The 27,813-nt window shown below is 36.6% G+C and overlaps 1 protein-coding gene across 2 annotated transcripts in view; it reads left to right on the top strand.

Annotated features, from left to right (window-relative positions):
- Nucleotides 1-27,488, top strand: part of vap (RAS p21 protein activator vap) — a 723,705-nt gene extending 696,217 nt beyond the window's left edge. Inside the window, exons 23-24 of one of the 2 annotated variants that reach the window (XM_090368525.1) lie at nt 5,290-5,412; nt 27,071-27,488. In XM_090368525.1, the coding sequence (XP_090224651.1) occupies nt 5,290-5,412; nt 27,071-27,148 (201 nt within the window). In that variant the 3' untranslated portion in view covers nt 27,149-27,488. Of the gene's footprint in view, nt 1-5,289; nt 5,413-27,070 lie in introns of those variants that run through there. The other variant, XR_016546661.1, reaches the window with a different exon arrangement.
- Nucleotides 27,489-27,813: the final 325 nt, after the last annotated feature.

Here is a 27,813-nt window from a genome sequence, read left to right as displayed (position 1 = left end):
TATTAATCAGTTGAGACACCATCCTATCGTTAAAATATCGTAATGTGAACCCAATAACACATTGTTTTTTGGTAATGTAATTCATTTCAAAATCTCAGAAGTTGAAATTTTTGCTGTATAACTAAGCTATTTATTTCTCCAAAATGTCATTTTTAAGGTCACAAGCATGACCTTAAGGCCATATTAAAGGTCATGAGTGTGGTTTGTAAACTGTATTAGTTACCAATTCAAATCATTAAAATGCACTACACTTTCATCATTATAATATGTTCACGTTATAAGAACTGATTTGCCTTTGTGAAAGCACATTTCTGAAGGTCACGACCATAAAACAATAAAAACAATTTGCACTCTCTAGTTTAGTGGGCTTTTCTGTTATTGCATTTGTGAAAATACCAATAGCTGGAAATGTGTGGTTTTTTACGTTATTATGGTGAAATGTGTTTCATCTTCAATTGTATAAAAAACATAAATAAATTTTCAGAATATTCTCTTCATTCCTTTTTTTTTTAAGCTTCGTAAACTTTTTACTCCATGCGAATCGTGTTAGTTGCAATTTGTGTGCGCCGTAAAAAATGCTTATGCATGCAGTCGTGAAATTTATAATTAAAAGAGAAGATTATCTTGGAAACAAACGCCTCTTGAAACATTTCTGAAGAAGACTACTCCTTGTGCAACAAACCAACGAGTGCCGAGCCAATAATGAGTGATCAAGAGTGTGCATTTAGTCGATGATGATGATGAAGAAAAAACATTCTTTAACATTTGTAAGTCATAAATAATTTCTCTATTATTATAATTTGCTTGATTTTACAGACTACATTTTAATTTCTTTCAATAAATCAATCATTGTTTAAACATAAACTAATTAGCTAACTAATTTCATTGTTGAGAACGTAACACCTATTTTTAACCTTATGCCTATGGGAAATAAATTCCCGCTTAACGAGTTTTTGCTTTATGAGTGCGAGCTAGGAACGAATTTATTCTACCTTGACAGTTCCGTCAGGATGAATCAGTGTAGTATACTAGTTAGAGACATGACCAAGGAGCTCGATATCAGTCATGGATTTACTTATAACCATATCCATGCTGTTTTTTTTTTTTTTTTTTTTGAAAAGTTAAAAAATAATCTGGCAATGTGTTGATTCCACACATACATAGTCACACTGGCCAGAAACATTTTGTAATTGGTGTCAACAGATAATTCAACATATATATATAGTATGCAAGTTTAAGCTATCACATAGTATGAGTACAAGTTCTTGGGTGACATTATATGAGTGCAGGTTCTTCAGATAAGTACTGTATGCTTTCCTGGGTTTCTTAGTCAGTCCAGTCATCAGGAAAACTGGTACTTTCAATTTTCAAAAAGGTGTTATTGTTGGAGCATATTTATCAGGAGTCACAATTTAAAAAACAAAAATTTTTACACATCGCTGATGTGTAAAAATTAATCACCTCACAAGTATACAGAGAGTGGAAAAGAAAAGAAGAATGCTGTTTTAAAAGGAAGAACAAACTTTATCAAGAACAAAACTGCAGGAATTTAAATTATGCATCAAAATTTCTTCCATTTCCAACAATTTTGTAAATATGTGGCAGCTTATGTTACAAAAGTTACGAAATTTATAGTTACAAAAGTCACTTCATTCTGTTAAAAATTAGAAAATTTGACTGGAGTAGCACTGCCAACACTGAGACTGAACTGTAGGACAGTGTAAAAAGATCATGTGGTCAGACAAGCCTTGATTTACACTTTTTTGCACTGATGGCAGGGTGAAAGTGAGGTGTGAACCTCACTTTCACCCTACACTGAACCATGCACCCAGACTGTCTGGTGCCCACCATTCAAGCAACTGAGGGTAGTATCACAGTATATGGTATGAATTGGATCTGCTAATACCATTAGAGGGTTCACGTTATCTCCAATGAATATCTTTCTGTCATATTGGACCACCTTCTCCCAGCAACACTTCATTTTTACCCATATTGCAAGATTCTTTCAAGATAAAAACACAACTATCCACTATGCAAAAATTGTATCTGAATGGTTCAGGGAACATTCCCAGTATTAGCATTATCTGCCTACACAACCACCCCCAGGTCCCTTTCATTCTCTACCACTGTCAGTGTAGTACCACAGAGTTGATACGCTGCTCTAGGTTTGTTGTTTCCCATGTGTAGTACTTTACATTTGCCAATGTTAAACTTCATTTGACACCTCTCAACCCATCTGCTCAACCTTTCCAGATCCTGTTGCAGCAGAATAGTGTCAGTAGTGTCCTTGACAACCCTGCCAACCTTCGTATCGTCTGCAAACTTCAACATTAAGCTTGATATACCCTCATCAATATCATTTATGAATACAGAAAACAATAATGGACCCAACACTGAGCCCTGAGGGACTCCACTAATAACATTAGTCCACGACGAGCAGTGTCCATTGATTACCACTCTGTCTTCTCCCCCTCAGCCACCCCTTTATCCACAGCAGCAATTTGCCTCCAATGTCACACCGCTCCAATTTGTGCAGCAGTCTTCCATGTGCAACAGTACCAAAAGCCTTTCTAAGATCCAAGTATATAATATCAAAGTTATTCCCTGCATCCAGTTCCTTTGTGACTGTATCATAGTATCCAATCAAATTGGTCAGGCAAGACTTCCCCTTAACAAAACCATGCTGTGTCCGAGCTATAGCTGAAGTCTTGTCTAAATGATCCTGCAGTGCTTCTTTAACTAGTGCCTTCATTAATTTCCTGGAACAGAAGTTAAACTCACAGGTCTATAATTACTTGTGTCAGCCTTTGATCCTCCTTTGTGAATTGGGGTGACATTTGCACATCTCCAGTCTGTGGGTACCTCCCCTGAGTCCAAGGAAGCTCTCATAATTATGGCCAAGGGTTTGCTTACTTCCTTTGCTGCCTCCTTTAATATAACTGGATAGATCCCATCCACCCCAGGTGCCTTTCTTGTGTTTATCTTCAACAATTTCTCCTCCACTTTACTCTCAGTATTTACAAGATTCTCTAGCTTACTGCTAGAGTTGAATACACCACTGGCTTTCCCCTCGCTAAATAACTCCTCATGTGTGAATGTCGATGCAAAATATTCATTTAGTTTGTTAGCTACCTGAGCAGGATCATCAACAGTTAACCCATCGATATCAAATGGACCAATCTGATTCATCCCCTTCCTTCTAGAGTTTACATAGTAAAGAACTCTTTGCTGTTTTTCTTTGCATCCCTTTCCAAAGATTTCTCGTAATCTGCCTTCGCCTGCCTAACCTCCTTTGTCACTTGGTTTCAGATCAACTTGTATCTATCATAGGCTTCTGTGTCATGTGTTAATTTGTATGTATCCCATGCATGTTTCTTCTCTGCCATATGCCTCATCAGTTCATCTGACATCCATTTAGGCCTAAACCTTGAACAATATTTCTTAGTTGGTATGTAAAGCCTAGTAGCTTCCAAGATAAGTTCTTTGAATGCTTCCCATTTTGCATTTGCTGTTGGTAACATCATCAGTTGGTCCCACTGTATAGAATTTAAATACTGTCTCAGTCCATCGTAGTCGCATTTACGAAAGCAATAACCCTTCCCTTTACCCCTAATGTTAGTTACCTCTTTGAGTAAATTCCACTTCAGCACACTGTGATCACTGCCACCTAGTGGTTCATTTATCTGCAGATTCTTAATACATGAAGAATCACTGCGGATAATCAAATCAAGAGTATTCCTCCCTCTAGTTGCCTCCCGAACATGCTGATGTAGAAAACAATCATCCAATAAATCCACAAAAGCTTGCTAGTGTGTGAGTGACCAGCCCCCAAATTCCAGTCAATATCTGGGAAATTAAAATCTCCCATTATAAGACACTCTGATTTACTGGCCCACTCTATTTCCCTGTACAATTTCTTATTATACTCATCAGAGTCATTAGGCCTATAGCACACTCCTACTCTCAATTTTGATCTCCCAATGCTTATGTCACACCAAACTGACTCGACACTGCACTGTCCAGCGATGTGCACTGGCTTCACTTCCTTGGATTTTATGTATTCCTTAACTTATAGCATAACCCCCCCTCCCTTCCTATCCAGTCTATCCTTTCTGTAGACATTGTACTCCCCAAATTCCAGTTCTGCATTCCTTATATCTGTGTGACACCACGTCTCTGATATCCCAGCAATATCTGTCTTTGATGTTTTGAGCAATACCTCAAATTCATCAAATTTATTTACTAAACTCCTAGCATTGGTGTACATGCAAGTATACATGCACCTATTTCTATTCTTAGCTACCCTAACACAACCCATGTGTTTACTTGTACCGCAATGACTCCCAGCAGTCTCTGAAATATTCTGCATCTTGTTTTTCAGGCTTCTGCTCATTCCAATAGAAGCAGTGCAAGAATCTCTTTCACCTCTGCCAGTGGCTACTGTTAATCTATTCGTCTTTGTCTCCCCCCAAGCTAGCAGTTTTCCGACCCACCTAACATTGCCTCGATAGCATCAGCAAATATTCTTGCACCCTTTCTATTTAAGTGTATCTCATCCCTGTAGAAGCAATCTCTCCTGTTAACATGTACAGTCCAGGCTGAAAAAAATTCTACCCCTTGAGCCTTGCACAATCTTTCCAGGGCCGAATTGATCGACAAGATTTCGTCATATACTCCTTCCTATCGTGTCTGGGCAGAATTGCAAGATACTTTCAAATTCAACCCTATTTCACGGCTTTTTTTCAACAGTGACCTGTACTTGTTAAGCAATTCTGCCGGTCTCCTACTCTTGATATCATTAGTGCCAACTTGTACAAGTATATCACCTTTTTGTGCCCTTAAAAGATGATATCTGCTCTACAACGTATTTCCAATGTCTACCCTGGATTGCCTAATTTTCCAGATCTGAATTCAGTTGAGAGTATCCGGGATATGTCAGAAAGTGCATTTCAACTTTGCAGTTCTCAACTGATCACAATACAACAGCTGACAAGTACCCAGGTGAAAGAATGGCCAAATCTGGAGCTTATTAAAAACTAATTATCACTTTCATTTCGCTTGCCTTGTATTAATGGCTCTGAACTTGATTTCCCCTAATAACAAATAATATGTATGAACTTGTAGAATGATAGTGCTTGGAGTTGTTTATTTCAGAATATTCCAGTGGCTGTTATATCATTATTAAAGTTGTTAAACACAAAATACTCAATTTTATGACCTTGACATTAATTTTTTTTTTTTTTTTTTTTTTTATAAATGACAGTTCAATTTTTCTGATAATTTTTTCAGAATGTTCCTGAAAGACCAGAACCTGAAGAAACCATTTCAGGTGATCCAGCTAGAGATCTGGCAACTCTACATCACATATGTGCCACTCATAAAGAGGAACTTCAGAATCTCAGTCAAAATAGGGTATGAATATATTGAAACCTATTTTAATGATGAATATAAAAGTGAAATCTAATAGAAATACCAAGTATTTCTGAACTGTATTTTTAATGAAAATTTTGAAAGTTAGTTTAAATATGCTCTATCATGTTAGAATTTTAACAAATAAAAAAAATTTGATGGAGGTGCTTCTAATTTATTTTGTACAGATTCTACAAATGAGTTATTTTTATATAAAAATTCCAATAAAAATAAATGAAAACAGAAATACCAAAGGTACATCCGTGTGTCAAGAATAGATGGCTGCAAACGGGATTTTTTATACATTAAACTAAGCTAAACTTGCATCTTTTAGACTTCCTCGGGCAACTAGTTTTTGTGGCTTTTCATAGTAGTTGGCCTTCATATTGACATTCCATCCCCCCCCCCCGGTAACTTTTTTCCATTTCTTTTATATTCTGATGGAATCCTTACCCTTCACTTAAACTAACTAAATTTTCTAGGAAATAGTTGAGATGCAGGTGCAAGAGATGTACCTTAACACTCATATTGCAGCCTAGTTTTCTGAACTTCTCCAGCATGTCATGCATGATCGTCTTATAATCTAGATGTTTATTGCTTCCCAAAAAATTGTGCACTGTATTTTCAAAGCCAGTCCAACCAGCTCTCAGTTTGGTTCATGCTTCAAATACAGATTCTAGCAGCTGCAGCTTGCATATTTGAGCTCCAACAAATATTCCTGCTTTGATTTTTTTTTTTTTTTTTCTTTGTATGTAAGTGATGGAAATTTAATGCAAATACTTTAAACAGTTTCCATCTTTATCCAAGGCTTGGATATACTGTTTCATTAAACCTAGCTTTATGTGCAGAGAAGGTAACAGTATACTTTATTTTAATCTATTAGTGGCTCATCTTTGATATTCTTTGAACCTGGTATCAGCGACCCTTGGTGACTACTTTCATTTACCAGTCTTCACTTCTGAACTATCCCACTCACACAGAAAACAAGGCATTTTTGCATAAACAAGTTGTTCTTCTAATTAATTTTTTTTCAAAAGAAGCTTAACAATTTCATAGTTTTCTTTTAGGTGTTCTAAATGGGCTACAGGAATGAGTGCATAGTTATTTCCATTATGAAGGAGAACTCCTTTGCGGTTTTGCTTTGATCAGCCAATAAATAGCCTTCTATCTATGGTCGGTAGAGAATTAAAAAAAAGTCCATAACTTCAAGAGCATTGTTACAATATATCAAGCCTTCTTTGGAAAAGCAGAGAACCAGTTCTTTTTAGCAATGCCTGTATCATAAAAACCAAGAATCTCTTGTTCCTGGGGCCAACACATTTTGCATTTTAGTCTTGACACTAAAAGCTCTGCAGACCCTTTGGGTAGATGTAAATCTCTCATGAGATTGTTGAGTTTGCTTTGTTTAAAGCTGTAGTCCATAATTCTGAATTTCTTCATCACAATTAGTATTAGTATTAGTAATGGCCGCATGGTGCAAGAAAGCCTATGGCTTATGCTGCAACAGCCAAAAAAAAAAAAAATCCGAACAAAACAATGATAAAAATAAATAAATAATAATAATTAATAAAAAAAATGGAAATTAAACCTACCATCCTATGCGCTTCCCCTACCCGAAAGTACCATTCACATGACCTTTGAATTTCCCCAAACTGTCGGCCTCTACCACCCATGAAGGCAACTTATTCCAGTAATTTATAACTCGCTGGCTAAAATAAAACTTCGTGCAGTCCAATCTAAACATTTACCCCCCGTAACTTGAATTTATGTCCCCTAGTTCTAGCATCATTTATAATCTTGAAAATTTTGTTCTCATTCATTTTACTAATGCCTTAAACACCTCAATCAAATCTCCTCTAAGGTGTCTAGTTTCCAAACTCTGCAACCCACATATTCGAAGTCTTTCTTCATAAGAACGCCCTTTTGCCGATCTCACCAGGCGAGTTACCTATTTTTGCACCCTTTCAAGAAGCTCAATGTCTTTCTCTAGGTGCGATCTCCATACTTGAACACAGTATTCCAAGTGTGGTCTAACATAAGCCTTATATAATGGGATTATCACGTCCCTATCTTTACTTGCAAAAGTTCGATAGATCATCGATAGCACACCATGGGCCTTCCAAGCAATCTGTTTACAATGCTCAGAGAATTTCATGTCTGACCGTATCGTAATACCCAAGTCCCTTTCCTCCAGTATTGGGTTTAGTTGAACTCCACCAAGTGAATAAGTTATTTTGGGATCACTGTTTCCCAGGTGTAATACCTTACACTTTGTTGGATTAAAGCATAGCTGCCATTTTTCTGACCATTCCTGAAGTCTATCTAGGTCTCTCTGAAGAAGCTCAGCTTGACAGTGATCATTAACTACTCTACCAATTTTAACATCATCTGCAAATTTAGACATCACGCCCTCTATCCCTTCATTGATGTCGTTTATGAAAATTAAAAACAACAGTGGTCCTAATACTGATCCTTGGGGAACCCCACTTCTTACATCAACCCGATCTGAGGAATAGCCATTTATCACAACCCTCTGCCTCCTGCCTTGAAGCCATCCTTCTATCCATCTAAGGATTTTCCCAGTGATTCCAACCTGTTCCAGCTTATAAAGCAACCGCTCATGTGGGACTGAGTCAAAAGCTTTGCTGAAATCTAAATAAACAATGTTGAAATTATTCCCTAAATCCAGCTTGTGAGTGACCCTTTCGAAATGGCGAACCAGATTTGTTACACATGATTTTCCCTTTACAAAACCATGCTGAGTATCCTTGAGAATTTCAATTCGATCCAAATGATCCTGAATTCCACCCTTGGTCATTGCCTCCATGATTTTCCCTACTACTGAAGTCAGACTGACAGGTCAATAATTTCCAACTTCACTTTTAGAGCCACCCCTATGTATGGGAGATACATTTGCACTTTTCCAATCCAAGGGAATCTCCCCAGAGTTTAGTGATGATCACATAATTAGCCTCAATGGTTCAATGCACTCGCTTGCTGCCTCCCTTAAGATTATAGGATATATTCCATCAACTCCAGGAGCCTTACTGGCCTGTAGGCTTGAAAGTTTTTTCTTTAAATAATCTTCCGAAATTTCAATATCATTAATTACATATTTTTTAACTTCGCTCCCACAATTTCCCATTGCCACAAAAGGTTTTTCATTTGTAAATATCGATGCAAAATAACTGTTCAGTTCATCTGCAACAGCAGCTGGTGTATTTAATACTATCCACTTTCCTTACGTAAAGGTCCGATCTGGTTTGTCCTGCTCTTCTCGGCATTTATATATGTGAAGAATTCTTTATCCCCCATCTTTGCTCTGTTTCTTTGTGTTTTCTCATAAACTGCCTTTGCCTGTCGAATCTTTTCTGCAGCTCTATTACAGATAATCTTGTAGCTGTTATAGGCTTCAGTACTTTTTATTGCTCTTTTCCCTTGCCACCTTTTTCTGCTCAAGTAATGTGGCAACTTTACTATTCATCCAACTTGGAACCCTCCTCGTGGAGTATTTTTTTAATGGTATATACGCATTCAAGGCATCTGTGATTAATGTTTAAAAAGCGTACCACGGTTCAAATGTATTAATTTTCTGCACGATATCTACCCAGTAAATAGAGGCCATGTAGTACCTTAAGGCATCGTAATTTCCTTTTCTGAAATTAAAACCCATTCCTTTGCCTTCTGCTGCTACCTCTCTGATCATCATCCACAGTAGAACACAGTGATCACTTCCTGCTACTGGTTCCTCTACTGTCAGCCCTGTTATGTCATCTGATTCATGGGTGATGATGAGGTCTAGGATATTCTTTTCTCTAGTACTTTCACCTGACATGTTGATACAAATAACAGTCATCTAGTTGATTTAAAAATTTTGCTCCCCATGTCGAGTTTCCTTCCCATTTCCTCCAATCAATTAGAGGCAAATTGAAATCACCCATAATAAGACATTGACGCTTACTTGCTTACTTCCATTCCATTTGCATGTAGAGGCTTTCTTCATAATCTTCACAATCACCTGGTCTGTAGATTACTCCTACTCGCATTATACCTTTGTTTCTAACTATCTCACACCATACAGACTCTATACTAGCGTGTGAAATGTCTGAATCTGGGAAAGCTATCGTCGCACTCAGGCTGCTTCTGATAAGAAGCATTACCCCACCACCCCTTCTATCTACCCTATCCTTCCTAAATACATTATACAAGCCGTACTTAAACTCATCATCCCCAATTTCTGGGTGGCACCACGTCTCTGTAAGCCCTATTATGTCTGCGTTACTTGTTTTAACCAGCAGTTCGAATTCGCTCATTTTATTGACGACACTTCTAACGTTACTGTATAAATAATTAAGATTTACTGTTCTTGTATATTTAACAACCCTAACACAACCCTTGAAGTTTTTTAGGGTTGTGTTAGGGTTGATATTAGCTACCTGCTCACGTTTCTGGCCCCAGAACATCTAGATAATACATCCAGTTGGGGTAACAGATAAGAACTCTTAAGGTATGTGCAAGAGTTACTTTGACCAATATTATCTGATAAACTGATTAATGTTTAAAAAGCGTACCACGGTTCAAATGTATTAATTTTCTGCACGATATCTACCCAGTAAATAGAGGCCATGTAGTACCTTAAGGCATCGTAATTTCCTTTTCTGAAATTAAAACCCATTCCTTTGCCTTCTGCTGCTACCTCTCTGATCATCATCCACAGTAGAACTCAGTGATCACTTCCTGCTACTGGTTCCTCTACTGTCAGCCCTGTTATGTCATCTGATTCATGGGTGTCAAACGCATGTCAGTATTACCCACATCCCCCCTAACTAGCAGTTTCCCTGAACCTTTAAGGTATCCTCAATAATACTGGCAAAAACTTTTGCACCACCTTTGTTTAAGTGTATCCCGTCTCTACCTACAAGTGTGGGCCATGCTGATAGAAATTTCCCCCCTAAAGCCTTGCATATTCCTTCAAGTCTTGAGTTAATCCACAAGGCTCTTAACATATAATCCCTCCTATCGTGTCTGGGCAGAATTGCAGACACATAGTCATTATGGCCTAGCTCGCGACATTTCCTCAACATGGTCCTGTATTTTTCCAACAAATCGTCAGATCGTGTACGTTTAATATCATTTGTCCACACATGAATAACAATATTCTCTTTACCCCCTTTAAAATCTGACAATCTGTTGGTGACATCATCAATAGTTGCTCCCGGCAGACATACCCTGGTTCTACTCCACCTATCCTTATTACAAAACATATTCCCCATTTCCCTGACAATGGAGTCTCCTAATAAAACAATGTCCTTTTTAACCAGAGTAGTTTGCACTTGGTTTTTCTGTTTTGAGGCTCGAATCGGGTGTGCATCACTTGGTAGATTGCTGGAGTCTTGAGTCCCTAACGAGCTCCCAGATGCATTATTCTCGAGGGCAAGCACCTGTTTTTTCAGGGACTCAAATTGTTCCATCAGTGCACCAAATTGTAATTTAAGATCGGTCAATATCATCCTCATTCTGAATATGATATTTGTAATGTAGAACATTACAAATATCATATTCAGAATCTGGTGGCACATTAGCATTAGTAAAGGCACATGTTGCAAGAAAGCAAGCTTATATAGTATCAACCAAAAAAAAAAAAAAAAAAAACCTTCTAATTTCACCCATCCACTCGCTCCAAATGTTTATCTAGTTCTGCCTTGAATCTCTTTAAGCTATCAACTTCTACAATGACAGATGGAAGTTTGTTCCAGCAATCAACCACATGCTGACTAAAAGCAAACTTCCGTACATCTATCCTACAACTGTCTTTGCTCAAATTGAATTTATGCCCAATCAGCCAATTATTCTGAGCAAGAGGAAGAATCCCATCAGCACTGAGCATGCTCAAACCATTCAAGACTTTATACACCTCAATCAAATCACCTCACAGGTGCTTAGTCTCCAGACACTGTAATTTGCAAAACTTAAGCCTTTCTTCATAATAGCAACCATTTGTTCCATTCACTAATCTTGTTGCCCTTCTCTGCACTCGTTCCAGCAGCTCTACATCCTTCCTAAAATGAGACCTCCAGCCCTGTATACAGTACTCAAGGAGTGGCCTGACCATTGCCTTATACAAGGGGATATCACCTTATCCCTGCTCTGCTAGAAAAATTACCTGTATATCATTGACAAGACCCCATGAGATACTCTTGCAGACCATCTGCACTGCTCAAAAAACTTCATATCTGCCTGCACAATTACCCCAGGTCCTTTCCATTCTCTACCACTGTCAGTGTGGTACTACCACTGTTACTAGTACCACACAGTTGATACATTACTTTGGGGTTATTGCTTCCCATAAGCAGTACTTGACATTTGTCAATGTTAAACTTCAATCTTTTCTAGATCCTGTTGCAGCAGCATACTGTCATTAGTGTCATTAACAACCCTGCCAATCTTCACATATCGTCTGCAAACTTGAATCTTGATATACCATCATCAATATCATTAATAAATACAGAAAACAGCAATGGATCCAACACTGAACCTGAGAGACTCCACTAATAACATTAGTCCATGAAGAGCAGTGTCCATTGATTACCACTCTCTGTCTTCTCCCACTCAACCATCCCTTTATCCATAGCAGCAGTTTGCTTCCAATGCCACACTGGTGTAATTTGTACAGTAGCCTTCCATGTGCAACAGGATCAAGAAGCCTTTCTAAGATCCAAATATATGATATCAAAGTTATTCTCTGCATCCAGTTCCTTTGTGATCACATCATGGTATCCAATTAAATTGGTTAGACGAGACTTCCCCTTAACAAAACCATGCTGTGTCCCAGCTATAACTGCAGTCTTGTCTACACGATCCTGCAGTGCTTCGTTAACCAGTGCTTCGTTAACCAGTGCCTCTATTAATTTCCCTGGAACAGAAGTTAAACTAAAGGTCTGTAATTACTTCTCTCGCCCTTTGATCCTCCTTTGTGAATTGGTGTCACATTTGCACATCTCCAGTCCATGGGGTACCTCTCATGAGTCCAAGAAAGCTCTCATAATTATGGCTAAGAGTTTGCTTACTTTCTTTGCTGCCTCCTTTAATATAACTGGATAGATCCCATCCCCCCCCCCAGTGCTTTTCTTATGTTTATCTTCAATAATTTCTCCTCCACTTTGCTCTCAGTTATTACAAAACCATCTAGCTTACTGCGAGAGTTTAATTTTCCTCCCTGAATAACTCCTCATGTGAATGTAGATGGAAAATACTCATTTAGTTTAACTACCTGAGCAGGATCATCGACAGTTGAACCATCAATATCCAGTGGACTAATCTGATTCATTCCCTTCCTTCTAGAGTTTACATAAATAAAGAACTCTTTGCTGTTTTTCTTTGCATCCTTTGCCAAAGATTTCTTGTAATTGGATTTGCCTGCCTAACCTCCTTTGTGACTTGGTTACAGACCAGCTTATATCTGTCATAGGCTTCCGTGTCACCCATTAATTTATATGCATCTCATGCATTTTTATTCTCTGCCACATGTCTCATTAGTTTATCTGACATCCATTTAGGCCTAAACCTTGAACAATATTTCATAGTTGGTATTAAAAACCTAGTAGCTTCCAAGATTAATTCTTTGAATGCTTCCCATTTTGAATTTGCTGTTGGTAACATCATCAGTTGGTCCCACCGTATAGAATTTAAATACTATTTCAGAACTCCATAGTCACCTCTACAAAAGCAAAAATCCTTCCCTTTACCCCTGATGGTAGTTACCTCTTTGAGTAAATCCCACTTCAGTACACTGTGATCACTGCCACCTAGTGGTTCCTTTATCTGCAAATTCTTAATGCATAAAGAATCACTACTGATAATCAGATCAAGAGTATTATTCCCTCTAGTTGCCTCCCGAACATGTTGCTGTAGAAAACGCATCCAATAAATGCACAAAAGTCTTGTATGAGTGACCAATCCACAAATTCCAGTCAATATCTGGAAAATTAAATCCCCCATTATAAAACTCTGATTTACTGGCCCACTCTATTTCCCTGTACAGTTGTTTATTATACTCATCAGAGTCATTAGGCCTAGAACACACTCCTGCTCTCGATTTTGATTTCCCAGTGTTTATGTCACACCAAACGGACTCGACACTGCACTGTCCAGCCATGTCGACTGGCTGTACTTCCTTGGGTTTTATGTGTTTCTTAACTAATAGCATAACCCCTCCTCCCTTCCTATTTTGTCTGTTTTTCACATTGTCTGTTGTACACATTGTACTCCCCAAATCCTATTTCTGGATTCCTTATATCTGTGTAACACTACATCTCTGATATCCCAACAATATATGTTCAAAAACAACTCAATTCATAGAGGTGATACTGGTAGTTTAGGTTCACTCAGTACTGGCCTTAGCAGAAGTAATATTGTTGTGGATACACAATGCTTTGTTTGTTCTTTCAGTTATAACCTGCTACATATACAGAACAAGGCTAGTATGTCATTAATATTATCCCAAGGTTCCCTCCACACTGGGGATGACAAATCTCGTGGCTTTCTTTTTACCATGTTTCCAGAGTTACAGCCCTCCACACATGTAGGTCATACTTTATAGGAGCCCGACTTTTATCTAAATCACTTCATTAAATTCCAAAATATGTAGCATGTACATTTTTCACTAATGATTTTATATTCTGCCTTTAGTTCTCCATAACGTGATTACTGCAAATGTAACAAAATATATCAGGAATGTCCAGGGAAAAGCAAGCACTGCATAAAATATTCTACATATTATCTGCAATATGGATGGTTCCACATAATGAAGACCTGTTGGTTCTAGATCCCCTAAAATCATGGGACAAAGGAAGTAGTGATAAGGATTCTTGTGTTGCAGAATTTGGAAGATTGTCCATTTCAATATATTTGGACTACTAAACCAAAAAATTGTAATGTGTGACACTTAATTAAGCAATAAATTTTAAATTATTAGCGTGTGATTTAAACTTATCTAAAGGGTAAGCAAAACTCCTTGATTCTAGGTTACAACAGTGAGAGTTACTTAATGCACAAATCAGAATTGCAGCATATTAAAAATGTCACAAAGTGTTTTCAAAATATTTCAAGAGGGAAAATTTTTCTTTACAGTATACTGTTTCTGTTCTGTAAAGAAAAATCTCTTATGGTCTTCTAAATGAACTGGATATTGAACACAATCCTAATGAGTGGCATATATTTATTAATGCCTCAAAATTAAGTTTAAAAACAATTTTGCTCCTCAATTGAAATGCATTCCCATCAGCTCCTCCACTTTGTGTATTGGCCTGAAATCAATATATGAAATGATTTCCAAGTTCCTGAGTGCAATAAAGAGCCATAACTTTGCTTAGAATGCCTATGGTAACCTTAAGATAGGGTGACAATGTATCCCGTTTTTAACAGGATTGTCCCTTTTTCAGCCACTGATCCCATTGTCCCGAGAAAATGTAAACATGATGCCAAATGTCCCATTTTTAAAAAAACAAACCCTTCCCATTTCTCTTTTTTTGTAAACTCTAACCTAACTACACAATTTTTTGTTGTTGTTGTTGTTGTTGTTGTTATTTTGGTTTTTAGGAGCATTAGCAACTAAGGCCATATTGCTCCGGGGATATGAGGTGGTCATTCCCTGACCTTTCTGCATCCTCCGTATTTGGTGGTCATGGGCTCGAACCCCGGTCTAATCAAGAAGTGTGTGCTACGCAGGGGCCATATATATGTTGAAGAGCACAAAATTAACAAAATTAACATGGCTATGGAGGCGCCACACAATTTTTTGCAAATTAGTAAAGAGGCTTATTAGATGGCACTATAATCCAGTATTCAAGATGGCTTTCACATAGTTTCCACAGGTGGCATTATAATGCACACAACAGTCAACTTTTGTTTGTAGCATGGCCGACTCGATAGATATGTGCAAATGAATTCTAGCATTTTCTCTGGTGTTTTTCAAAGTATTGATGTGTTGGTGGTGATGTAAACTCAGTAACATTATTTGAAGGATCTAGTAATTAATTATAATTTCAGTTTGTTGACAATATGTTGTGAGATGCCCAAACGAAAGCGTAGTTTCACGGACACGTTGAAACAAGAATTCCCTTTCCTACCTGAAAGTCATAATGTTAACGGTAAAGTTTTATGCACTGTTTGTACAGCTGAATTTTCTATTGAAGGTGGTGGTTGTTCAGATATTACACAGCACACTGCTAAAAAGAAGCACAAAGAAGCAGTTGCAGCAAAAAGTGCAAGCCATAAACTTCCCTCTTTCGTGACAAAACAACAAGATGTAAATGGTGAACGGAAACATCTCACTGCAGAAGAAGGATTGCTAGCTTTCATTGTATCAAGCATAACCATTCATTTAAATCAGTGGATTTCACATCTGCCACCATATGGGAAAAAAATACGAAATCTCAAAAAGTTTCACATGTGCAAGAACAAAATGTGAAAGTATAGTTGTGAATGTACTGGCTCCATTTGTATTTCGTGAAGTGATGAGTGACTCACATGAAGCAAAATATGTATCTGTTATGGTAGATTAATCAAATTGCTTGAGTCTGAAGTTGTTCCCAGTTTTGGTGAGGTATTTTATACCTATGAAAGGAATGCAAGTGAAATTGTTGGAATTCCAAAATCTTGTATGACAAACATTTGAGATATTAATGGATCATATTCTGTCCTTATTAGAGAAATATAAGTTAACCAGAACATGAAAATGAACATCTTGGGAGTAGGCTGTGCTGCACATATCATGCATAACGCTTTGCAAACAAGTGCTGATATGTTGTCAATTGATGTGGAATCAATTATTAACAAAGTGTTTCAACATTTTCATGTTTTCACTATTAGAGTTGAGGCACTGAAATCCTTCTGCAATTTTGTTGAAGTGGAATACAGTCAGTCCTTATATAACACCTGTTTACACTACACGAATTCGATCATACACGATTTATAAATAGGGAAACGATATCTTATGTAACACGAACCGAATTCGCTTATACATGATTCGCCTTTGTGTTTACAAGAAATCGCAGTCAAACGTGCCGCCTCTGTAGCCAGGTGGGAAGGAGCAGCAGTGCGTAGCACACGCTTCTTGATTAGACTGGGGTTCGAGCCCGTCACCACCAAATACTGAGGATGCGGAAAGGTCATGGAATGACCACCGCATATTCCCGGAGCAATATGACCTTAGTTGCTAATGCTCCTAAAAACGAAAACAACAACAACAACAACAGCAGCAGTCGAACGCAGAATCACCCCAACCGAACGCAACACGATAGGAATGAAGAGAAGATTTTGAAAATGTATTTGTGTTTTATATCAGTGAAGGGAAAACACATTTCACCATAATAACATAAAAACCAACACAGTTCCAGCTATCGATATAATAGCAAATGCAATTAGATCGAATTTACTACCAGTTTATAACAGATTCCACTAGCAGAAACGCAACTGGAAATTGTTTTTATTGTTTTATGGTAGTAACCCCTAGAAATGCACTTTAGTAAAATGTGAGGTGTTAATAGTGTATCTCTGTCTTTATGGTGTTGTTTATTCAGTTGCTACATGCGTGCAGCTTTGTTTATGTGTATCAAGCGTGCCTCCTCGTTTTGTAATTGTGCTTTATTCCCTAAAAATTAGTAAAATACTTAAAAGGTGTGAAAAGGAAGCGTACTGGTGAAGACTGCAGATTCAGAGAGAAAAGGCAAAGCAATATCGATAAACAGAGGTGGACTGGGTCAAAAATTCTTATCCTGGAAAATATATAGTGGCCTCATACTATGGTTTATGGCCAAAATCACACCGGGGGTTTCCTGGGTAAAGCTTATGGCCAGCCCGCCTCTGTCGATAGAGAAAAAATATGAAATTGTGAAATGCTTTGAGCAAAATGAAAGACCATGTGATATTGCACGTGCTACAGGCCTAAATGAGGCAACGCCGAGAATTACAAAGAATGCAGAAAAAATAAAAACAACTTTCATAGCAGGAACAACTCAAAGTGTAATTAAAATCCATTAGATTAAGACACAAAGAATTGGAAGAGATGGAACGGCTGTCATCTGTTTGGATAGAAAATCAAACAAAAAACAAGTTTGCTTACGATAGAAGCAAAAGCATTAGCAATATTTTATTACGTAATAGTCGTAATAAAATACGTAATATACACAATAAATCATATCGTAATATACACAAATAATCATAATAAAATATGTAAGTATTTTATTACGATTATTTATTGTGTTTGGTAATGTTTTGGTTACAAATGTGTGTTCAGTCTTGGGTGGTCGGCACCTAATCCTATTTTTCCCATAGGGCCTGTTGTTTATATTGCACGATTTTGCATTGCACGAGGGTTTCTAGGAACACAACTATCGTGCTATACGAGGACTGACTGTACAAGCAACTTTTAGGAAGTGTGAAGACGCGATGGCTTTTCTTGCTATCTGCAGTGGAAAGAATAATCGAAATGTTTGATGGTCTCAAGTCATATTTTCTATTACAAGATAAAAGCCCAAAACTCTTGAAGGATTTTTTTTTAATAATCCCCAGTCCCTTCTCTGTTTCAGGTTCATTCACAGCCAACTTAAAATGTGAAATAACATTGTTTGTTTGTTTGTTTGTTTGTTTGTTTGTTTGTTATTTGTTTTTTAGGAGCATTAGCAACTAAGGTCATATTGCTCCGGTGAAATAACACTACCAAAAAGATTGAACAAGAGGACATTTGTGGCAGTGAAGTTGCACAAGAACTGATTTCTCTGACAGAACAAATGCTCAATAGAAAGGAGCAACATTTTTTTGCATCTGCTGTCCAGGACCTCAAAAACCAACTGATAGAGGATAGTGTCATCAGAGATGTTGAATTTGCTGAAACTGTCACCAATTTCTATGATACTTTCCTAGAATATGTGGAAAACTGGGCCAAGCCATTTGCAGAACTGTGTTTTTTTAAATGGGTTTTGTTAAATATCCCTACATCTTGCTGTGTTGTTCAACAGTGTGTCTAAAACATATCCAAAATTGACACCAACATACTAAAGTAATAGATGAAGGCGAACTATTCTATGAAGTGAATCATATGAAGAATATATATGAATCTAAGATTGATCATTGGAAGAAATGTGATGTGACGACTAGCGAGAGGTGGACTGAGACAATTCAGACAATGTAAAAATGAAGACATTACATTTGGGAACATAATACACATTTCCTAACATTTCATTTGGGAACATAATACAAAATTCCTAACACAAAACTCACATTGTGAGTTTTGTGTTAGGAATAGTGGGCACAAATGCATCATTAGAGAGGTTGTTTTCTTTAATGAATGCATTTTGGACAAATGAAAGGAACCAGTTGTCTGTTGAAACTGTACAGGTAAGACTAATAACAAAACCACATTTTAAAGACATTTCTTGTATGGACTTTTACAATTTTATAAAGGAACAACAAAACCTTTTGGAAGAAATTCAGTTATCTAAAAAATATGATGAAAATATTAATAATATATATTAATCTGCTCAATAAAGATTTGTTTGTTGTTGTTTGTTATTTTATTTTTAGGAGCATTAGCAACTAAGGCTATATTGCTCCGGAGATACGTGGTGATCATTACCTGACCTTTCCGCATCCTCCGTATTTGGTGGTCATGGGCTCGAACCACGGTCTAACCAAGAAGTGTGTGCTATGCGCTGCTGCTCCTGCCCACCTGGCTATGAAGGCGACATAAAGATTTTTGTAATTTGACTATGTTAATGCGAGACTAAGACAGCAATAAATATGTAAATAACCTATATTAATTTTAATCAAACTAAACAGTTATGGCTAGTTGGCATAAAACCAGTACAAGAGGATTGTTTTAACTAGTATGACAGTCGAATCATGTCAACTAGTCATGAGTGTCCCATTTTTTTTTTTTTTTTTTTTTTGGTCACCCCATCTTAAAATAATTAGATTACCCACTGGTCACCCTGTGTTAAGATAATTGGATTACTCACTGGTCACCCTATCTTAAGATAATTGGATTACTCACTGGGCTGTCTGGAGGTTTCACAAAATACTGTTGCTTTCTATGTTTGACTTAGAAAACGTTGTTTTCTATGTCAAACATAGAAACATAATCACAGTCAAATACTCTGAGACCAGAGTATTTGACTGTGATTTGGACAAGAAGCAAATTTTCTAATCTTGGCCTGTTCAAAACATAGTTTGGACTGATTTACAATTGGTGTGAACTTTGATGTAAGCAAAATATGAACCTGGAGATTTGGATGCAAGCCAATTTCAATATACAACATTCTTATCTTGTACAGCCATAGCACATTTATTGGAAAACCAAAGGTTATATAAATGATGAAAATTTAAATTAGTGTGTGGAATAAAAGATTTCATCCCTATATGAATAATTTCACTGGCAAGTGTGCAAATATTGATATCAGAAGATTTAAAAGAGCAATTCAACCAAGAAAAGAAGAATAAAAACCTTGCATTTCATCCCATTTTGCATTCTTGTAATGTCAAACAGCATGAGGCAGAGAATCGCAAAGATTGAAAAGTTCCATTGGAGAAAAGACCATCGCCAAGTTGTGATCTGAGGAGTTCAGAGGACCATTCACCTCAACTGTGTAGTTGGAAGCTTTGTTTGTGAGAAAAACATCGAGTGTTGGCTGTATTGTTAAGGTTGTCTGGTATTTGGTAGATAAATGAACAATCTATGTAATGTCATTAGTAATTGTAAAAGTCAGCATGGCCAGCTGGGTCCATGCGACTAGAAAACTGAATCTACATGGAGTTGTGAAATTTAAAATTTCCAAGGAAAATTACCTCACAATTAAGAAAGTTGGTCTGGAGAAAGTATAGTTGCAAAGAAAGAAAGTCAGATAGTTCCAAGTGAAATTGGGAGATCAATAGAGGTAACTGCAACAGGATCTAGATAATCTGCCCAAATTATCTAGATCCTGTTGCAGTAGCACACTGCCATTACTGTCATTAACAACCCTGCCAACCTTTCTATCATCTGCAAACTTCGACATTAAACCTGATATACCTTCATCAATATCATTGATAAATATACAAAACAACAGTGGATCCAACACCGAACCCTGTGGGACTCCACTAATAACATTAGTCCACGAAGAGCAGCACCCATTGATTGCCGCCCTCTGTCTTCTCCCACTTAACCATCCTTTTATCCATTGTAGCAACTCACCCTTAATACCATTTTGCTCCAATTTGTACAATAGTCTTCCATGTGCAACAGTGTCAAAAGCTTTCCTGAAATCCAAATATATGATATCAAAATTATATTTTGCATCCAGTTCCTTTGTAACCACATCATAATATCTTATCAAATTTGTCAGACACGCCTGTCCCTTAACAAACCCCATGCTGTGTCTGAATTATTGCTGCAGTCTTGTCTAGATGATCCTGCAATGCATCTTTAACCTGTGACTCCATTATTTTACCCGGAACAGAAGTTAAACTAAATGGTCTGTAATTACTCGTGTCACCCTTCGATCCCTCTTTGTGAACTGGGGATACATTTGCACATCTCCAGTCCGGGAACCTCCCCTGAGTCCAAGGATGCTCTCATAATTACGTCTAAGAGTTTGCTTAGGTGTTTTGCCGCCTCCTTTAATATAACTGGATAGATCCCATCCACCCCAGGTGCTTTTCTTATGTTTAACTTCAACAATTTCTCCTCCACTTTGCTCTCAGTTATTACAAAATCATTAAGCACCCTGCTACAATTTGATAACCTTCTGCCATTTTCATGTGTGAATGTAGATGCAAAATACTCATTCAGTTTGTTTGCTATCTGAGCAGGATGGTCAACAGTCGAACCATCAATGTCAAGTGGACCAATCAGATTCATCCCCTTCCTTTCAGAGTTTATATAAGTAAAGAAATCCTTGCTGTTTTTCTTAGCATCTTTTGCCAAGGATTTCTCCTAATCTGCCTTTGCCTGCCTAACCTGCTTTGTGACTTGATTACAGACTAGCTTATACCTGTTGTCTGATAATTTATATGCACCCTTCGCTCCAGTTCGCTACTTACTCTAATAGAAGTTGTGCAAGAATCGCCTTCACCTCTGCCTGCGGCTACTGTTAAACTATTAGTCCTTATATCCCCCAAGCTAGCAGTTTTCCAACCCACCTAACACTGCCTCGATAGCATCAGCAAATATTCTTGCACCCTTTCTATTTAAGTGTATCCCATCCCTGTGGAAGCAATCTCTCCTGTTAACAAGTACAGACCAGGCTGAAAAAAATTCTACCCCTTGAGCCTTGCACAATCTTTCAAGTCCTGAATTGATCGACAAGGCTCTCATCATATACTTCCTCCTATTGTGTTTGGGCAGAATTGCAGACACTTTCAAATTCAACCCTAATTCCCGGCTTTTTTTCAACAGTGACCTGTACTTGTTAAGTAATTCTGCCACTCTCCTACTCTTAATATCATTAGTGCCAACGTGTACACTATATCACCTTTTGTGTCCTTAAAAGATGATATCCGCTCTACAACGTCATCAACCTTTGCCCCTGGCAGACATTTTGAGTCAAGGGATCAAAATTACACAAAATGTTATTATGTGTAAGATTATGTCATTTTTATAAAAAATAAATAAATGAATGAACAAAAACTTCTCTTGATGGTAATATAGAATTGAATAACATTAAAGTTAAAGAACGTTTAAATTTTAAGAAAAGAGAATACTGCATTGGCAATTTGTAAAATGCACTTTGTAACTTCTTCAAAACTGGGCGAGTCAAACAAAAATGAGATTTTGATTGTCTCTATTTAAATGACATGCTACCCTGGATATAAATTTAGAAATTAGAAAGCTGTTGCTAATGGTTCTATAAAACCATATAAAAACTAAACTATTAAACTATAGAATATTTTGGCAATCCTGGTTGCACAGAATAATACACAGTATTAGATTCAACATGGCATTCCAATGCAGCCATACCAATGTAATGCAGTGTACTCAGTTTCGTACAGCAGAAAGCATCTCTCTAGCAGAAATTCACTGGTGTGTTGGGGAAAAAAATGTACACCAACAACTATATGTCATGCATACAAGGGTATAAAGTTCATACGTTTTCACGGAAGAAAATGTTATCTTAGCCGACATTGTAATGCTGATCAGTGTATGACAGTGAATGGTGTAGACAGGGAACTAGTTATCATTCATGGGTTTGCCTGACCATCATTCACAACAGATTACTGTACAAGAATGTCTGCATGAAGTTAGTTCCCATGGCTCAACAACAAACATAAAATTTTCAAATGTGATTGTCTGCAGCAATGAAAATTATTTGTATTGTACAGTATGCAGTGGAAACACCAGCCATCACCACAGCCAAAAAAAATCAAGACTTTTTAAAACAGAAGATTATGCCCATGTTGTTCTTCAACTCACTAAATTACTCACTGATCCTGAAAGCTGATCTTGATATACCCTCAAAGAGACCTGGATATTACCGACAGTTTCATTTTGTTACATAGCAATGATGACCATGTACAGTCGAACACACAATCATCCAGAAACTACACTGGAAAGTGATTGCATACCTCTATAAAGCCAAACTTTATAGATAATGTAAAGTCTGAACTTTACAGAGTAAATCGCTTTGCAATTTTCATGCTTTTGGAAGACTGAAAAACCTATCAAAGAGGACATGACTTCCACATAGTCAATAAAATAACTTTTATATCCTGCTCATAAGCCTTGGTTGCTGTTTACATTCTTATATTAAATATTTAACGCAGGCCAGATAATGCTTGTATAATATAGTTTGGAGATCACAAAGATCTTGTATAATCCTTGTGTTAGTATTAGCCATATAGTAAAAAAATAAATAAATAAAAAGGGCTTTGCTGCACAAAAAAAAAAAAAGGAATCTAAAGGAAAAACTTCCTATGCATATCCTGTAAGTACTTGTCCAGCAAGTTTTAAGTACCTTTCCCCTAGCTCAGGCCTGGGCAAACTTTTTGGCTGAAGGGCCACATTAGGAATTCAAAAAGAAGGCGGGCCGCACGTAAAATACTATTTTTAGATATATATTATTTGTTATCATGAAGAAGAAATATAACAAAAAATTATTCTCTAACAACCAAGAATTGAATGAGATGAATGGAACTGTTTTACATCTTTTACCATTTTTTTTTAATTTCGGGTGTTAATTTTGTAGTTGAGATTCTTAAAACTGCTTGTAAATTATCATCGGTGATGCTTGATCGTAAAGAATTTTTATTTAGATTCATAATGGAAAATATTTGTTCACATATGTAGGTTGATCCAAAAATAACCAACATTTTTCGGGCAAAATCTTTTAAGTTCGTCGAATTTGTCCGAATTAAGAGTATTGTAAAATTTACAGATTTCCTCACGACGGTGCAATTCCCTTAAATCGGTATCACACTGCAGATCTATAATCTGAAGCTGTAGTTCACTCGGTGCACTATCAATTTCTATTGAAAATGGGTCACGCACTATTGCCAAACTTGTCTCAATTTTTCGGAAGTCGCCAAATCTTTGTGAAAAGTCGTCATTCAAAGCATTGATAATTTCACTATATTTTTCAAATTTATTTTCTGGAATCTTCAGCAGCTTCATGGTTAGAAAGTGGTCTACCTTGTTAATTAATAAATGTCGAAGGAACAACTGGAGTTTTAATTTAAATCCATTCAAACTTTTTACCATATCATGGGCGTATAAATTTTTCCCTTGTAACACGATGTTGAAAGTATTTAAGTGTGTCACGATGTCCAGGGTAAACGCAAAATCACAAATCCAGTTATTATCAGTTAATTTGGGAAAGTCCATAATATTTTTCAGTTTTAAAAATAAAATGTCTTCTTTAAGATCCCATACTCGCCGAAGAACTTTTCCTAAGCTAAGCCATCGAATAAGAGTATGACTATTATGATAAGGAATATCTGTGTACTCGGATTCAATATCTTGAAGAAAATTAACGAATTGTCTGTGTTTCAGGCCCCTTGATCGTATTAAATTTACTAGTTTAATAATACAAGATGTGACATGTTCAACTTTTAACACATTTTTACATAATACTTGTCGATGTATAATACAATGAATTGTAATTAAATTATAATCAGGATAATTTTCACAAATTTTATCCAGAATTTTCTTTAATGCTCCAACAATTTTACCTGTCAAACTTGGTGCTCCGTCAGTTGTTATGCTTACCATTTTGTTCCATTGTAAATTATATCTTGTTAAGCATTTTTCAACTTTTTCAAATATATCTGCTCCCATTGTTTGGTCTTTAAGAGATTCCATTGACAGAAGCTCTTCAATAATTTCAAAATTAGAGGTACATCCACGTATGAAAATTAATAACTGTGCAGTATTCTTTTGGTCGTTACTTTCGTCGAGAGCTATCGAGAACCATGTTATGGATTCTAATACTGATAATAATTGCTCATTCAAATTTGTATCGATACATTCAATTCTTCTTACTATGGTTCACCGAGAGAAACTTATGTTCTCAAATTTATGTTTAATGTCAGGACATATAATTCCACAAGCTTCAGTCATACATTCTTTAATATAGTCTCCATCAGTAAAAGGCTCATTGCTTTTTACAATTATATGAGAAATAACAAAACTTGCCTCTACAGTAGCTTCTTGTTCCTTAGTTACCCGCATAAACACATTTTGTTGTCTAGATAAATTTTGAATCAATCCATTGGCAGTTTTCTTTCTCGCTTCCGGAGTTAAATTGGCACCATATTCGGAATGTTTAGTAGTGAAATGTCTTTTAATATTGTACTCTTTCAACACTGAGACACTCTCCCGGCAGATGAGACGAAGTCTCGTTATTTATGTTAGCAAAAAAATATTTTGTGTTCCACTCTTCATTGAAGACACGATGCTCTTGTTGAATTTTTCGTTTTTTATTCATTTTTAAAAGGGCGTAAATATTATTTTTATCGCTACTGGCCCAAGATGATAACCGAAGATAACTCAAAAAAACTAACTGCAGGATGACCGTCAGAGAAAACAGATTTCAACTGCAGCCGGTCAGCAGTCCTATCCTATTACTCCGCCACACAGCAAAGCCATTGTCGTCGTCGTCACCGGTTGTCTGTTACCATAGTTTCGCGCGGTTAGTTTATAATCGCAAATTATACCGTTATAAAATTGCCCGTTGGCTCTCTCTGGTTCGCGCACAATTTCAAATTCCATCTCAATTTGAACAATACAGAGATGATAAAACAATTTACAAGTCGACAAATTCTATAATTTATTACATATACAAATTTATTTTTCAAAAAGGCGTCGCAAAAGCATAAAATAAATAAACTTTTTTCAAAAATATAATTAAAGCTCGCAGACTGCATGTGGCCTGCGGGCCATAGTTTGCCCGGGCCTGCCATAGCTGCTAGCCTCAGATACTCATGAAAGCAGTTAATTCCAATATACTTTTTCCTCCAATATACTATTTGTTAATTCCAATATACTTTTTCCGATAATTTTTCCTCCTTAGTTCATATTTATGCTTCCCCTTGTTATAGTATCTCTTACTAGCTTGAAAATTTTTACTTTCGTTCATTTTGCTATCCCTTCTCAGAGCCTTACAAACCTTAATTGAGTTCCCTCTAATTTTGGTCACCTGGTTTCCAAGCTCTGTATCCCATATATTCTAAGTCTCTCCTCATATGAGTGTCCATTAGCGAACCTGATCATGCCTGCCTTAATTGGAAATGTAGAGTCCAGAGAATGCTTAAGAAAGCTCTCCCTCTTAAAAAACCAAGGTTATTTACAGCTTTCTTAGTGGTTGTGTGTGTGTGTGTGTGTGTGTGTGTGTGTGTGTGTGTGTGTGTGTGTGTGTGTGTGTGTGTGTGTGTGTGTGTGTGTGTGTGTGTGTGTGTGTGCGCGCGCGCGCGCGCGCGCATTAAAGTCCATTCTGAAAATTTCTGGGAGACTTTTATAACTTCATATAGTAGAATTCTGGGTGTCTTTGATTTATTATAAAAGTTTCTGACTAATGTTTTGATAATTTGATTAAATTTGTTTAAATTCTTATATTCTTTCAAGTTAACCTCTGAAATGATAAAATATTTGAGAGAATAAAATATGACTGAATATAAACAGATAGTTCATTTAAATATTATTTTACATCCGTTGCTATAATAGTAATTTGAAAACATTTTAGAAATAGCTCACCTCTCTGTTCTGCATATTTAAATTTTCATATGGAAGTGATAAAATTAAATTAAAAAGAAAGAAGGTTAATAAGATTTAAGAAGACCATTAAAATACTACCTCTTTGAAGTGTATACTTCATTGAGTGAGTAGAAATTTGCCAACTGGCAATAAAAACAATTTCTATGTTTTTTTATCTCACCATATTATGTTTTTGTTTAGCAATAAATACTAATTAATTTAATCACTTCCATATAAAAATTTAAATATGCAGAACAGAGAGATGAGCTGTTTCTATAGATGTAGTCAAATTATTACCATTTATTTCATTACAGTTAGAAGCCCTTAGGCTCTAATTCTTCATATTATCCATTGCTATATAAAATAACTTATATAATTTTAGGGATTTTTAAAAAAAGGTATTCCTTCCTAAAGAACTGTCTTTCTTTCTTTCCTTTTTTGTAGCCAGTCTTGAAGAAACTAGTTACAGTAACTGACATGTTGTCAAAGCACAAACAGCACTACACAGAAATGCTAAGATAGTAACTTCTTACTGGACCATCTGTGATCATATGAGCGGCCCAAGTATTTGGCATGTATGTAATATTGGTTGCTCACCCATTCCCCACCAGTCAGATTTTCGCAGAGAGGAGTTTGCCAGCCAGCTGGCTCTGGCCTCATTCTGACACGGGGATGATACTTGTGATTGAGTATTCCCACCAAGCCCAGCTCTGTTGACTGCCTATCGCCAAAGGTAGCACATGATACAAGAGTTTGTATAATCTCTGCTCTTTTACTCAAAAGACAAGTGTTCACTAGTAGCTCTTGTTTTTAGGTGGTGCTGCAACAACAAAAGGTACTCATTTTCTTACTTCTGACTAGAGCCCTGTATTGAAATCAGTTTTTCCCTCTTTTATATATATATTAAAGGAAATATGTGGATGCATGCTTTACTGTATTAACAAGTTTTTGTTTTAATATCTCCTATCCTCAGGATAAACATAGTTACCTTCATTTGGAATTGTTTTCCACTGAAATAAATGTATAAAATTATCAAGTTTTATTTTCATTAGTTCCTTTTTATGATTTCTGAGTTAACTGGAACCAGTGACATAATTTGTTATGTACAACGATGTCTTCTTAAAATAAATAAAAAAAAACTAACTGTTTTATATATATGATTCATTCCTGTAGCTTCTGATTCCAGT

This window comes from Mastigoproctus giganteus, chromosome 2, assembly GCF_048544385.1.
Source record: "Mastigoproctus giganteus isolate SK-2022 chromosome 2, ASM4854438v1, whole genome shotgun sequence".
NCBI lineage: Eukaryota > Metazoa > Arthropoda > Arachnida > Uropygi > Thelyphonidae > Mastigoproctus > Mastigoproctus giganteus.
Note: the sequence above shows the minus strand (reverse complement) of the source record. Positions and strands in the feature narration are given on the sequence as shown.